At 36.2% G+C, this 15,769-nt stretch overlaps 1 protein-coding gene across 4 annotated transcripts in view; it reads left to right on the forward strand.

The window, feature by feature from the left end:
* APBA1 (amyloid beta precursor protein binding family A member 1) overlaps positions 1-15,769 on the forward strand; it is a 79,242-nt gene that overhangs the window by 49,506 nt on the left and 13,967 nt on the right. For 2 of the 4 annotated variants that reach the window (XM_065740602.1, XM_065740603.1), the window contains exons 3-7: positions 5,540-5,641; positions 8,615-8,654; positions 10,674-10,819; positions 14,229-14,261; positions 15,391-15,477. In XM_065740602.1, the coding sequence (XP_065596674.1) occupies positions 5,540-5,641; positions 8,615-8,654; positions 10,674-10,819; positions 14,229-14,261; positions 15,391-15,477 (408 nt within the window). The remainder of the gene's footprint in view (positions 1-5,539; positions 5,642-8,614; positions 8,655-10,673; positions 10,820-14,228; positions 14,262-15,390; positions 15,478-15,769) is intronic. The other 2 variants (XM_065740604.1, XM_065740605.1) reach the window with 2 other exon arrangements.

Below are 15,769 nucleotides of genomic sequence, written 5' to 3' on the forward strand. Positions count from 1 at the left end.
GAGTGTGCTGTTTTTCCAGAGATATGGTTGTGTCATATTGTTCAGTAGAGGACTAACTGGAATTTCATTCTTATGTCACATGAAATTCAAAAATGAATTCCACAGACTGTGCCACAGTATGCACATACCTGTACAAAAGTTTTTTTCTTTTTTTTTCAAAGCCTTCATTTTAACACTACATTTAATGCAAATTTATGCAAAGTAGACTAGTAAGGAAATTTACATCTTAGCTCAGTTCTTTATAGGTACTTGAGATCATTCAAAAGCTATGAATATATATATGTTGATGGTGTCAGTCTAGTTTTTAGCGAACAGAATTCAAACTGTTCAAGTCATAGCTGATAACTCTACAACAACATAATAGGCAATTTTAGCCAAGAAATATTACTTTCTGGTAGCTAATTGCAGTAGCAGTAGTTAGGAGTGGTAGGTAGGTTACTTGTGATTTATGTCTTTTTGCACTGGAAAGCAGTTCTACTTTCAAACAACTTCATCTTGTACTACTTAGGTATTGTATTTAACTGATTTTTTTCATATTTGGCACATGAAAATTACAATTATTTTTTATGAACTGAGCTAGCAGCAAAGAAGTAACATCAAGTTGTTTTTTTTTTTCCCTTATGCTATCATTTCCATACACTGATACAGCAGACACAGGCCACTAACTTGAATTTACAGAGCTCTTAGAACTACTTAATTGCTTTTTTTGCTGACAGACCTTCCCAGAGGAAATGTGAGAAAATGACCGTGCTCCTAAGATCTAGAAATCTCATTTCTAATTCCATTCTTAAGAATCAAAAATCAGATTTATATAAGTCTTGTAAGGTCACACATCAAGTATGGTGTTTTTCAGCCCCTCGCTACAATAAAGACATCACCAGAGATTGACAGCTAAGTTGTGAAGGATCTAGGGCACAGGTCTTAAGGGAGACAGCTGAGGTAACTGGGATTGTTTGGTCTGGAGGTGATGTTATCACTCTCTACAACTACCTGAAGGGAGGTTGTGGTGCGGTGAGGGTTGGCCTCTTCTCCCATGTAACTAGAGATAGGACTAGAGGATCACAAGTTGCTCCAGGTTAGGTTCAGGTTGGATGTTACTTCATGAGAGTTGTTCAGCTGCTGGAGTGGGCTGCCCAGAGAGGTGTTGGTGTGGCCATCCCTGGAGGTGTTCAGGAAACATTTAGATGTTGTACTGAGGGACATGGCTTAGTGGGAAATACTAGTGATCGATGGACTGTTGGACTGGATGATCTCAGAGGTTTTTTCCAACCCTGGTTGTTCTATGATTCTAAATACTATCATGCTACTACTTAAATGATCAGACAGAATTTGTTTTATGTCTTCCAGATGGAGAGTAGTGAATATGTATAACAGCCTGATTAATTGGAGGTTCTGTGGATTGTTAAGAGAGTTTCTGACAAACACAAGATCCTAACCAGCATCTGTTAAACTGATGGTCTGACTTCTGTTGTCTTTTGTGGAGTATAATTTGAATACACTCCTAAAAGAGGACAGCCATGGTGGATTGCTTATTAAAAACTTTAGCTGTGGAATTTAGGTGTATTTTCTTTACTCTTTCTCATGTTGAAGGCAAGAAAGAAGAACACCTTCAGCCCTAGCTCTTAACAACACTTAATGTGTAATGCTTATTAACATTGTGTATAGCATACAAGGAATGCAGTCATGGTGTGAAAGTCAATTTTATACCAGTAACAAAATGTAATTTGATAAATTACAATGGATAGACAATTAAAATGTCTATGCACTGCTTGCAAAGTTACAGATCTGACTATATTTGCAGGCTGGTTCTGAAAATTTCATACTGCTTTGACCTTTGCTTAATATATGTGGATTACAGTCAGGGGACTTTTTATCACTGAAGTCAGTTAATTTTAAAGCCCTTGCTTTACCCAGTTATCTCCTGGGAGTTAGTGTACAGGAAGAGTTATTTTGTTATTCTTTGCCTGACAAGCCTGTATGTGGATGTATATCATTTGTTTTACTTATCTTACTGTGCTGAAGTATGATTTCTTCCTTTCTCTCCCTGTTTTGTTTGTGGGCCAAGGTTATACTTTTTTCAGATAATCTGCTGCCGTAAACAGGTTAAACAGAATCGCTTTTATAAATTAAGAGCGAGTGGTTATATTTAAGAAGCTTCAGTTATGTTTTTCTAAACAATTTATTCAGCAGCCAGCTGGGTTGACCTGGGTAGGTTCCATGTAACATGAAGCTTCTTCATCTCCAGTTACATGTTCTGTTACTGAATTTCTGTGAGTTAATAGTAGGGAAGGCTTCTCGAGTGGAGTGAGTTGTGTGTTAGTTAGGACCAAACAACACTGAAATTGAGATGGAGAATTTCTGGATGTACCAGGTTGAGTATCGTAAGAAAAATGTAAGTAGATATTGAAGTGGGCAACTTGTACATTTTTGTTACTGCACTTTAGAAAACACTTATTCCACCGATGGACCTTTCTATGTAGTAGCAGCATGCTTCACATGCATCTACTTTGTTTGTTCTGAGAGCGTTTTTGTTAGGTTTCTAGAACATTTTGTTATCAGACAATGAAGCAGTCACTGAGCATTTATTTTAGAATTCAGTTTGTACAGTAGCTGTGCAAGTTGTCTGTCCGCTGTGAATTGTCAATTTATTTCATTATGGGTACAAAAGCCACTTCCAGACTGTGACTGCATTCTTTTCTTGTGGATTGTAAGCGGTAGCTCTGAACAAGCATTACAATGTGAAAGAAAACTGACTGTTTCTTCTTCAAAGGCTGACCTTGCTGGTGCACATCATTTCATGAACAGTACTTGTTTCTTCTCATGTAGCAAACTTTGTAGGCAGTTTGATATTTGGTTTTGATAATTTTGGTCAAGGAAGAGGATTTTTTTTCTTTTTTTTTCTTCTTTCTTTTTTCTTATTTTTTTCTCCCTCAGAAAAGAAAAAAAAAGTCCAAATATTCAGACAGCATACAGAAGGCTATGTGGTCAGTTTTGTGTCTGCTTAATTTTGTAGATGAGAGTAGCTCAGTGAAGGTATTTGTAGTACAGCTGGAGTAACTGTTGTATGTCATAAATGGTGCAAAATTTTTAAATGTCAGCAATCAACTGGTTTAAATGAGATAGAGCTCTTGTTTATAATTTTTACTATTTCAGTGTGCAAATATGGAAGTTTTCTGGCATTTTAAAGGTGTTTTTTTTTGTTGTTTTTTTGTTTGTTTGTTTTTTCTTGTGGAAACAGCTTTTGATGAATGATTATATGCTTTACTTTTCTATTTATTGTTTGAAGTTTAGTCTTACTTTAGTATACTGGTGCCATTATTAGGTTGATGGTAGTGTTCACCCATTGTATTTAATCCTAATACAAAAATATTATGCAGCTAGTGGGAATGGAAACAGTGAGGATACATCCTTAAGGTAATAGCCACCACTTGTGCAGTTGAGAGCCTGTGGTGCTGTAACTCTTGGATAGCTACATAGCACACCAAGGGAGCTTGTGTCTTTCACAGCCCCTGTATGAATGCCAGTGGTATAAAGAGAAACAGCATTCAGTTTGGCAGTGCACAGACAGTAGTCTTAGAGACCACTTCAAAGCTGCATCCAGTCTGTCAGGTAGCCATCTCATTTTTGCAGTTGTAATTGAAAATGCAGGGACATCCAGGGACTGCTCTTTCACTGCTGTTACAGAGACATCTGTAATCTTCATCACTTCCTGACTCTGTGGTAGCCTTTATTAATTGACTGTATTCTGACATTTGCTAAGTATTCATGTTAGACTTTTTCAGGTAGGAGGATAAAGAGGAAGAGGAAGTGAGAATTTTACTTTATGGTTTCATCTGTGAAGATAAATTTTTATTTTTATTTTTTTGTAGTTGTTGTACACTATTTCATAGAACTCAGTTCTTCAACCAGAGTGGAAGCATAGCGAGAGTTACCTGTCAGCTCACATAGTGAAGGTGTGGCCCTTGTCTATTATGACTGATATGTCATCTAATTGTTTATGAAAACAGAACAATAGTATTTGACTATTTTCCTGTCAGTGATAAACTGTTGAGCTGGCCAAACTCCTTGTGTCAAAGGAGGTTGTAGAAATCTAGCTCTGCTGAGTTAAAAACCCAGCTTGCATAAACAAATGCTAAGGCTTCCTCAGAGGATTTGTAGTTTGTCATGTGCAGACATGTTTTGCAAGCGCCTTCTTCAAATCTGCCTTTAAAATGCATGCTGATTTGAAGCTTTGTACTCTCATACATTTTAGTCACCATCATTAGTGCCAGCTCAGTGTTCCTGTGTCACACTTGCATTCGCATCTGCCTCTCTGTGGTCTTGAGGTACCTCACTATTGCTTTTTAGCATTACCAGCATTCATCAGGGATAGCCTCTGATTAGAACAGTTGTTCCTGCAATTACCAAAGTACTTACTGACAGATCACATAGCCCTGGAAATCCCATGATACTGCTGTGTATGCTATTCCCTTTGTTTTTCTACAGTGATGTTCTATTAAGATGATGCTGAATGACAAGGAAATGGTATGAGTGAGGGTTTCTCCACAAAATTTGTCAGTGGATTAAAGAAGAAAAGGAAATCAGGAAATCTGATATGTGATATTTAGGTCATAGAATGAACTGTGCAAGATTTTCTAAGTTTGTACGGTGTCTGGATTGAGGAACTGTTGATTACACTGGTGCTGTATAGCCCTTGAATACATAGAGAAGCCCATGAATATGTTAGTGTTACTTAGCATGATTAGTAAAAGGTGTTTTAAAAGATGGTGGAATTACATTTATAGACAACTTTGGCAGCCTACTTCTGCTTAAATGAAATTAGTTTATCGCTTCAGGTTTGTCATACCTGAAAGTCTGTGTGCCGGTAGGGGAGATTGAGGTCTTCCATCTTCACGGTTTGACAGTTAAGTTCTTCAGCAAAATCCATTTCCTGATCATGATCAACTCACCTGTCTACCATCACAGCTTACTTTTGCTTAATGACTTTGTATTTTCTTTCCTAGAATGTCAGAATTATAGGACATGGGTCTGTGTTGATCACAGCTTTCAGTAAGCTCACAGAATCATTTGCCTGCATGTGATAGGAATGTTCTTGTGCAACTGACAGCCCTGTGACTGCAGCTTGGTTGAATGTTGACAGTAAATGTAAGCAGTTGGCCCAGTGCCACAGATAATTCTCCACCCCACAAAAACATGGTGTTATGACACACTTTTTGGCTCAGTCTTTCTTGCCATTGTGTACAGAATTTCAAGTTTTCCACTTGTTTCATTTCATACATTACTGATACGTAAATGGTTTTTTAAAAAGATTAGCTGTTCAGACCAAGTCCAGTGAGGTACTGAGTTACGTGTGATCATTGTGATAAAATCAAGGTTTACAACATCTCAAAAAATGTTTGTCCTGTTTTGTTTTTTATTTTTCTTTTTATTCACTCTCATTTCTTATTTCCTCTGCCACATGAGAGGAAATTTTGAAAGAAGAATTTTCTACATTGGTCACTCAGATTATTATTTAATTTTATTTTCTTGCCATGTCTAGTCTTCATCTCCAGATTCTTCTTCACCTCGTGGTGCTGAGTCGTCAAGTAGGCAACATCACCAGGATGTCTGCAGTACAGCAGAGTCGTCCACTAATAAAGAGGTAGAGTGAAATCTTTTTAAAAGCCACAGTCTTACTCATGCTGCTCATGCCTTTTTGTTGTCATTCCCCTCTTATACCTGTGCAATCTCTTCTCTTCTGTCACTATTGCAACAAACTAAAAAGCTGATTTGCAGCTTCTTTGCTTTGTGCTTGCCTGGCTGTCCAGCTGAATTTCTAACATACTTAAAAAGGATTATCATGGCATTTCTGACTCTGTTGGGCTGCCACAAAATTTACTTTACAGGCTGGAGGAAAAACAGAAGAAGTCATTTTTGTATTAGAGGCAAATGAGGGAGCCCCTTTCTTTTTTCCCATTCAGAATGTCTTCCAACAAAGAAAGTAATGCTTCTCAGTGAGATGAATAACCCTCCTTAAATAAAATTAATTAAGTAGTAATTTTTTTTCTGCTTACTATATGAGCATTACTATATTAGCAGTCAGAGCTGTTGGAAGAACTAAATGATCTGATGATTCACTGAGTCAGAGTTTGGGTCTTCTTGACTCCACGCTTTGCATAATGAAGCTATTAACTTTTTACAGCATGCTAGTTTCACCTACCCAAAATTTGCTTTGTTTCCTTTTCTTTCGATCAGTGGATTGCACATGTCTAGCTGCAGTATTGTTAGTTTCTTCAAGCCTTTAGCTTTCTTCAGCTCATAGAGTTTGTAACTTCATGTACTTTCTATCTGTTAAGCATTTTTAGATATTACTTAAACTTACTGAGAGGAAAAAAAACCCAAGAAGATAACATACTGCTCATTCCAGTTTCTATAATATGCTCACACATGGTGTCAGATAATTATGGTAAACCCAAATCCACAGGAGGATGTATGAGTTGTTTGTTCCCCTCAAACAAGCAGTAATGCCTGCTTTAGTACCTTTGCGCAAAAGCAGTGATAAAACAGACCATAATTTTGGGGAATTTTTTTAAGATCTTAATAAAACCTTTTTTAAAAATACAATTTATATAATACTTTGCCAAAAGGCATTAAAAATATTATTAAGTATAATTAAATATTGATGACCTCAGTATTTCATTATTGATGACCTCAGTATTTCATTATTTGTGGATAATTAAAATTAAAAGGTGTAGATTTCATTTTGTCAGCATTTTTGCCTGTTGCTTTAGTATTTCTGTGGTCTTAGTGGAATATCCTTTGACCTGTGTTAAGAACGAAAACAAAAAAATGTGTTTTTTAGTGAGAGTTTTTCTTGTAAGAGCGTGTATGATGACATTTTAATGGTCTTATCTTGAAAAGAAGTTGCATCAGTTAGTCAGATTGCTGAATAGTTGCAAGGTCTTGTATTTATAAACTTTGGGCACTCTGTATAAATCTTAAAAAAATAACATACAAGTGTTTTGGGAAAGACATTTCTTTGCATAAGCTGTCTGTAGTGTGCAGTGAATTTGTCCTCTGGCTACATTCAGAGTCCCATCTGTTGAATATCCCTCTTAGCTCCACACAAGCAGCAACAACAGATGATTGTTGAGTCTGTAAAGGTAGGTAGTATGGTAAAAGCCATTGATCTGAAGAGATGGAAGAGCCACACAGCCAAAAATGAATGTCTTTATCTTCTCAGAAGCTGATATGCCTTGGCAGCAGATGGTGGTTTATTGACATCTTTATTTATGCTAGTACTATCTCTGATGGAGAGCTTTCTTAGTTTTGACAGCTTAGACGTTTTTAGAAGGAGCAAGTACTTAAAGGTTGCACAGATTGTTGGCTGTCATATAACTTCTGTTTTTCTTTCCTTGAGTGGTTTTATTTTATAGCAAGACCAGTATCAGTGCTTGAAAAAAATATATATACATATTTTCCGTCTTGTCACTTAACAGAGACCTCCCTGGTTTACCTATATTTTATCACTGTCATATAGAGCCCTAGTAAGTTGCCTTTGATTAAGGAGACTAATTCGGAATACTGTTACAAATATGAATATGTATAAACACAGCTTGAAATTGTCTAAGATACTGTGTGTTATTCTGACACGCATGGCCCTTCTTTTAATGCTACTACACTGGGTGGTCATAGAAGGAGTTACTGCTGATACAAATCAGCTATAGGTTCATTAAGGTTTTGTAATACTTGGACTATCCAGAATTCTTACCTGTGACACACACAATAACAGAATCTGTTTCCATGCATCTATTGTCATCTATATATGGCACGCTGAATTTTCTTTGAGTTTTCCAACTAGAGTATGTTACTGAGTATAACAGCATGGCAAGTCTTACTGAATCTGTAGCTTTCAACTGTTTGAAGTGTCAGCCAGTGTCTTTCACATGGAAAGCTGCAGCTGGAAATATGGTCTTCCTTTGCACTGTGTATTTACATATGTAAGATAGGGTTTTTTGAACCATTCAGCTTTTAGAAAACTGGAGTTAGCAAATATATTTTTATGCGGGATACAGTGTAAACAGAGCTGGTGTGAAAGTTCCACTGACTTCAGTTATACCATAGAATATAGTTTGCTACCTGAACTGATAAAATTTGAAATGCTTTTCATAGGCTGTATTGACATGAGGGGTATATGTAAGAACAATCCTAATGAATAATAAAACTTGGTTAATGAGTAACTAACTGTGCTGATGGTTTCAGTCATGAGTAATAAAAGCATAGCATAATTTTATATATTTCTACATGGCATCTATTTGTGGTGGGAAAAGTCTGATATCACTGTGAGGTTTTTCTGCATACCTTTTGATTAGTGAAAACAGAACTGTTTGATAGATAGTCAATATTCTAACAAACACCAGAACTTAACTGGAATCTGGGTCTAGCATTTTCCCTGATAGCTAAACACACAAATGGAATACACTGAACTTAGCTTAGGTGGCTAAAGTCTGAAACTAGATAGAATAGTAAATCTTAATAAGCAGTGGTCTTCCTTTGGTATTTTTTTTTTTATTTTTGGCACAGAGAACTTTTTAATCTGTATATGCACATACTCTGTTCTTTGTCTTAATTACAGTCCAGAAAAAGCTTGGCTTCATTTCCAACCTATGTTGAAGGTAAGGTGTTTCAATAATTTCTAAATATTTTTGCATATATTAAGAATTGCATTATTTATAGTGTATAACATTTTATTTTCATTTGATGAATAGAAAAACTACTAGGGCTGGGTGCACCAGTTTAGATCAAACTGTTTTCAGTCTGGAGCCTGAGCTAAATCCTACCAGGCTCTGAAGTTCTGGAATATGCATATCTTTTATTTTTTAGTGTTTCATTCCAAATTTCTGTCTGATCTACTACACTTTTATCAGTATTGCATAAAACACTGCTAAATTTTTTATGATGGGCAAAGAAAAGAGGTTAAGCAAGATGACTGTAGAACTCCATCTTGCAATAATTTCAAGTGGCATGCTCATTCCAGTCTCAGTTGGATTAATTAGCATGATTGAGTTAATGGAACTAATTGGTAGGCCTGCCAGAGGAGATCTGCACTGCTTTACAGCTACTTGTCCTCTAAATTACATAATGCTTCCTGTCTTAGAGTTCAGGTTGTACTAGTGATAAGCTTATTGAGAATGATGTGAGAAAGCAAACTACCTACTACTTGAACTTTTGTGTGAATTTGCACTCCACACTCTAAAAGAAATCCAGTTATGTTGTTATGAGAGTGTGACAGAAGCTGAAAATTCCAAGTTTCATTTGTTGTTCTGCCCTGCTAGCAGTTGCACTGTGTGTTTTACGAAGTGCTGAATTTAGATTTGGTCATTTAAACTGTCTTGGAAGTCCTTGGATTTCTTTACAGTTTTCTGCATTTAAATGATTAATAGGATTATCAGTCATTCTTTTTAGACCACAAATTGATCATTGCACTAATCTCTTTGATTATTCTTAAAATGACTTGCATTTCTTTAGTGCTGTTAGTGGTTGTTAGTCTCTTGCATTATAGTTAAAACAGAATTGGCATTCTGAGTAACATTAAACTTTGAGCTCCATCACCTCATTTTTCAAGTAAAACCTTAAGCTAATGCAAACTCCTTTCTAATATTATAGTATTTTTATTTGCACCTTGAACAGAAAACTTAAACTAACAGAAAAGCCCTCAAGCTCAACTACTTTTGCCGATAGAACTCTTTAAGATGATTTATATTTTCACTTGTCTTGAACAGTTGTTTTTCCCTCACTTGTAAGGAAACAAGAAACTCAACTAGACCAGATTTCCTTTGGGATCATGGCAATTTTAACATGTAACAAGCTGTTAAACTGCTACATCTTTAGATGCACAGGTATTTTTTGTGTGCTTGGCAACTATACCTAGAAGTTGCAAATAATAAATGCTGCTTCATAATGATTTAAATTGCTAGGCATTGAACACTTCATCACACTCTGACTTTCCAGAGAAGTTGATGGGAGTCAAATGATAATCTTTTGGGACTTAAGTGTTGCTTTTTCCCACTGGAACATCCTGTGTTCTGCATATGTAGCAACATTTTTACTGGATGCTGTATTTTCCCTTAATATCCTTGTTGAGACTGAGAATGATTTTTAAAGGACTGTGGGAGGAACGTAATTTGTTTAATTGGGTTATCAGTCTCCTTTATAAGGAGAGAGGTGTACCTGTAAAGCATTGACAGGGAGATTCCTCTGCAGTATACTAACTGTGGCTAACACACAAGTGAGCAAGTGGCTGATGGCTATTCTTAAATTGCACCCTTTTGCTTTTAGTTGTAACTGTCTTAGAATTGCAAGGCAATTTTTTGTGGGTGAGGGAAGAGCTGAGTACCCATGTCTCTGTCTAACAGCAAGAGCTCTCTGAGATTATTTGCCATAGGGCGATTCTTTTCACAAAAGTATGAGCTATTTTAAGAGACAGATTGGATAACTGATTACAGTTTGTGCAAGAGAGATGTTGAGAGCATTTACTTGGTGTACTCTGAAAGTACTGTTCACAGTGTCGTCACAGTAAAGTGTAGTAATCCAGAGGAGTGTTACAGCCACCAGGTGCAGGTTCAAGTTGTCAGTGTTGTATTTTGCCATGATTTGGTGTGATTATTTGCAGTGATTTCTCTCCTTTGTTACAGTTCCTGGACCTTGCGATCCTGAAGACTTAATTGATGGAATCATTTTTGCTGCCAATTACCTTGGTTCAACTCAACTCTTATCTGATAAAACTCCCTCCAAGAATGTGAGAATGATGCAGGCTCAGGAAGCTGTCAGCAGGATCAAGGTGAGAAATGGTTCTGCTACTTCTCATACTGTACCATAAGACTGTGGGTTTGTAAACGCTGGTTTTCTTGTGCAGGGTTGTCTGTGGTTTCAGGAAGGTGAAGTGCCTTGTTTTTCTGCAAGGTAAATCACTTAAGGTAATGCTGCTTTTCAGTCATGAGTGATAAGGAAAAGTTAATCATGTGTTTGTAAGTTGCTGTAGTAATACTAGTGCTTTGTTATCTAAGCCAGAATCTTAAATCATTGGTGATCTCAGTGACATTTTACCTGATTGCTGAGAGACAACAGGCTTAGGCTAGTAAGTATTGCAGGTGTTTCTGGTTTGACACTTGAAGGAACCTGTGCTGTGGTAATGTCTGTAGTTATTTTTGACTTTGCTGTGGCTATTTTCTTGACCTCATAATAGCTGTCATCTAATTTAAAAAGAAAATCTTGTAACACACACAGAAAACAAAAGGTAAGCTACAGAAAGGTGGGAAGTAAGGACTTCAGTGAACCTGGATCTAAGAGGGACATATCCTGTAAGCTGAAAAGAAAGATTAGCATCTGCTGTGTTCGGAAACTGTTAACAGGAGTTGAGAATAAGGCTGGATAGGAGACCTGCATGCAGTACACGGTAGACAAGACAGAAGGGTTGTGTTAAATCAGAAATAGAGATTGATTTATTCAAAATGGGTTTACTCAGTAGAAGATACTAAACACTTTTCTAAGAAATTCAGTAGCAGAATAAAGTTCTTTCTGAGTTTTCTGTCATGCCTCAGCACTACTGTGCTTCAACACAAAAAGAATCTCTTCAGCTTATTTCACTCATCAAATCCATAATTTATATGTCCATCTAGATGAACAGGCATGCATGTTCCTGGTTACAGCAAATTTGTCATAGGGCAGAGGTCCTAGTATTGCATGGTTGACCTGGTAGAAGAAGCTTGTGCTCATAAATTTCTGAAACTTAAGTAAATTTCAGAAAATTGTTTGCTTACTGCATGGCACACAATACCATTCTACTGTTCTTTGGCAAGTGCTGTTCTTCTTCTAGGTGATGGAAATGTAAATATGCCTCTCTGCCCCTTTGGATCTTTGGTGTTGGTTTTGACTGTTTTTGTTGGCAATTGCCATTGAAACTAAACATTTTAGTGGGACCTTATTATCACAGATACAGAGTTCCTGCTCCTAGATTAATCAGTACTCACGAGAGCCCTTAGGCCAAGCATGTGAAACATTGGTAGTGATATTTGTGCCTTACACATGCTTGTTCATGGAGTATGTTGGATGTTACATTTATCTGTAGGTAGAAAACAAAGTTTATGAATTAAGACAGATCTTGTAAAAATCTGTAACAAATGCTTCCCTTTAGTACAGCAGTTAGACCACATACTAATTCCTTCAAAATTATGAACAAACTTTGTTAACAATTCTCCATACTTTTTCTTTAAAAAAGTACCTCTGCAGATAAAAGCAGAAGAGTTGAGGGTTTTGTTGCATGGGCACGTAACTATGTGAAGTCGACAAATCATAACAGCTACAATGCTCTGAAGATTAATCAGACTAAATTGATTTCATACTACCACCAAAAGGTACTTCTAGTATTAGGAGCTGAACTGTTTTCTGTCTGTAGTCTTTTTCATTCAAATAGCATGGAAGGTAACGTGGTTTACTTGAAATTGATCTGTTTAATACTTACAGCAGTATAGGAAAATTTAAAAAAAGAGGATTTGAGTGATAAATCTGTTGCATGAAATTATCCTAATTTTGTGAGGGTTAATTATTTTTGTGAACTGTAACCTCTTTAGTGACATTTCTGTGTAGTGTCAAATCATTTATTAAAATTGGTTGTTCCATATCATTACCTTAGTTCTGTGAAATATTTGGAAATCATTCATCAAAAAGAATAGCACAGAGTGAACACTCTTGTTGAAATGAAGAGCAGAATTTTGAATTGCTCATCTTTTTAGCTTGTGCTTTTCTGCTTTTGTGAGATTGGTGATTATATACAGTCTGGAGACAGAGGGAGGGAAAAGTGGTCTGGAAGGGAAGCTTCATTTTGGAGAACAGTTGAAGCGCTTTATGTCATTGGTGTCTCTCCCTTGCCTGGTGTGTATATACCAGGACTATGTTATTCAACATATGGATAGTATTTTTCAGTACCAGTATAAATTAATATAATGCAAAGCCTGAAGCATGAAGCTGTTCTAATTGCTTTTGCAGTAGTTTGTAATCACCAGGCTATCCTATACTACTCCATTTGAAAAAGATGATAGTATTTATTCATGTTTGCAAATAGAATGTATGTCTAAAATTTCAGTAGCTACATTCAGATTTGATTGTGCTAAAATTGACAGAATCAAGTTGTGAGCATCTGTACTGTATAAATTTTTTTTGTCTGTTGATTGAAGCTTCCTGTTTGTTCTTCCTAAAAGCAGTTAGCTCTGAGTTTCTCTTTGCGAATCTTGCAATAATAAGCCTCCACAAAAACGCTTGTAAATGTAATTAGTTAGTATTAATAGCTGAAAGTAAAAGGATATCCATGTGTTTAATGAGTATTGCATTTCTTTAGTAAGCAGGCTCGTAAGTTCGTTTCACCTTTATTTGAATAATGATTGTAAGGAAGTTGATGTTTATTTATGTAACTGTTTCCTCAGTAATAGGGTGTAAATACGTTGCAGTGGGATAGTATATCTTTGACTGTAAATGAGTAAAATTAGTGACAAGGGATTGTTCTAGGAGGCTGGAGCTGTGAAGTACATGCTTTTCTTGAAAAAACAAAGTGATATGCAGTTGTCAGAGGAAATATCTGTTCAGAAATGTAATGTGAATGCTCATATTGCACATGAGAAGGAGGAAATGGGGCTGAAGGTTAGCTTCTGTTGCTTCTGTCACTTTGTTTTTCCAGGAAAAATTACAATGGGCTTTTATTTTTTATTTTATTTTTTGGTTGATAGTTTCAAGATTCTGGTGTGGGGGTATTAGGCAGCTTGATTTTAAATTCCTTAGATCAGAAAGAATTGGAATAAAATGGTTAAAACTCTTCTCTTACCTTCTATACGGGCGTTGCTTCAGAAACTGTACTCATGGCTTCTACTACTGCAGATGAGGAGGAGCTTCTTTTTTTTCCCTCTTACAAACAGGCAAATAATGGAAACCTGTTTGTTGAGAGCAGTATTTTGAATGGAAAAAAGAATTCCTTTTGTATATTTCTGACTCCTTTTCTTGATGTGGTTTCTTTTCATTTTTTAAAGCTGTTATGATAAACATAAAAAGAAGTAAAGAAAGAAAGTTAATCTGAGTTGGAATTTAGAAAAGCTAGAAGTTTGTGAGCCCTGGCATTAGCATGCAGATTCCTGCTTGACTTGGAGTCTCTGTAAATTCTTCTCTAACTGTTCTCCTGTCTCTGTTTATTCCATGCTAAGCAGATGGCCCAGAAATTAGCCAAAAGCAGGAAGAAGGTGCAGTACAAACTCCATCAGCTTGATTTTATGCCTGTTCTTTTGTTTTCTGGGATGTTTTTCTGCCTTTCTTTTTATTTTGTGTTATTTTCTGCATCCAGCAAGTTTTTGTTCGTTTGTTTTTTTAAGATTATTTCTGAGCCACCATACGAGTTGACATTTCTCAGAAATCAGTTGCCTGGTTGGCCTGTTTTTTTGTTGCTTATCATTAGCCATTTCATGTTAGAAATAGAGTAAAAATTGGAATTATCAAATGGTTACAGGCAGTACCTGAAGTCCATGCTAAAGAAACAGGACTAACATGGAAAAGGTTCTAACTCTGTAAAATGACAGATTAAAAATGAATCTATTTTTATTGTATCTTTTTACTAGATAAAGAATTATTTGCTTGATTCACAGATGTGTCAAATTGCTGGATGCAAAAAAAAGTTTACATATACATGGTAATGTGCTGATAATGACTCGCTTTAATAATGTTTTCTTTATGAAGATTTTAAATACCTTTTAACAAATCTTAACTTGTAAAAAAAATTACAAACATTGGCTTTCTGTTGACAAAGATCTAACTTCTGTGGTGGGGTTGGTGCTTGATTAGTATGTTGTCTGACTGTGAAGGCTTCCTTACCAGAACTGCACTATGAATTGCTTAGATTGTACCCACCTTTGGTATGTTTTTTTTTTTTTTTCCATTGGTCTGATCAGTCGCTGTAAGCTTAAAAAGAAATTCCTCAGGCAAGTGATACTGTTAGGTGTTTCTGTGGCTGGTGTGAAAAAAAAGATCTTCCAAGTGGGATTGCTAATATGGCAAAAAAAGGGAGAATCATTCTGATTTGCATGAAATATTTGTACGATTCATGTTGCAGTCACATGTAACTTTATTGGATCAGTAAAGATACCTGGGAAGTTTTTATGGGGTTAACAATTGTTTGAATAATATCTGTTTTACTTTCATAAATCTGTATATAGTTTCCATGTCGTTGTGTTTCTCTTTAGCTTCTGCAGCCTAATACTCTATCTTGCATCACTGTTCTGGTGACTGTGTTTTAGTATACCCTCTGTTTGTGAGCTAACATCATTAGTAGGGATGTTTCCTTGGGTGTGTATTTTACTCTAATCCATTTACTTGCAGGCTCCAGAAGGGGAATCACAACCCATGACTGAAGTGGACCTCTTCATTTCTACACAAAGAATTAAAGTACTGAATGCAGATACACAGGTATAGACAAGGATAACTTTATGACAGTAGGCTACTGAAATAGGCTTTCCTCTGCCTGCCAGAAGTTGTCTTTCAGAAAGTGCCAGCTCTTGTATTTCCCCGTAAGATTTCCTAGGAAGAAGTCCATGCTCAAGAGCCATGTCATTTAAGCAATTAACTGGTGTGTCTGTAGTAAATTATTAGAAAATTTGGGTAAACTAACTGCAGTCAGCTCACTTTTTATTAGCTGTCATGTGACAAGTATTGGTTGTTCCCAGAGTAACCCAGAAAGATTAGTGATGATAATTTGAAA

Source organism: Cyrtonyx montezumae, unplaced genomic scaffold (genome assembly GCF_038088225.1).
Source record: "Cyrtonyx montezumae isolate F1298 unplaced genomic scaffold, pur_monq_1.0 scaffold_29, whole genome shotgun sequence".
Taxonomy (NCBI): domain Eukaryota; kingdom Metazoa; phylum Chordata; class Aves; order Galliformes; family Odontophoridae; genus Cyrtonyx; species Cyrtonyx montezumae.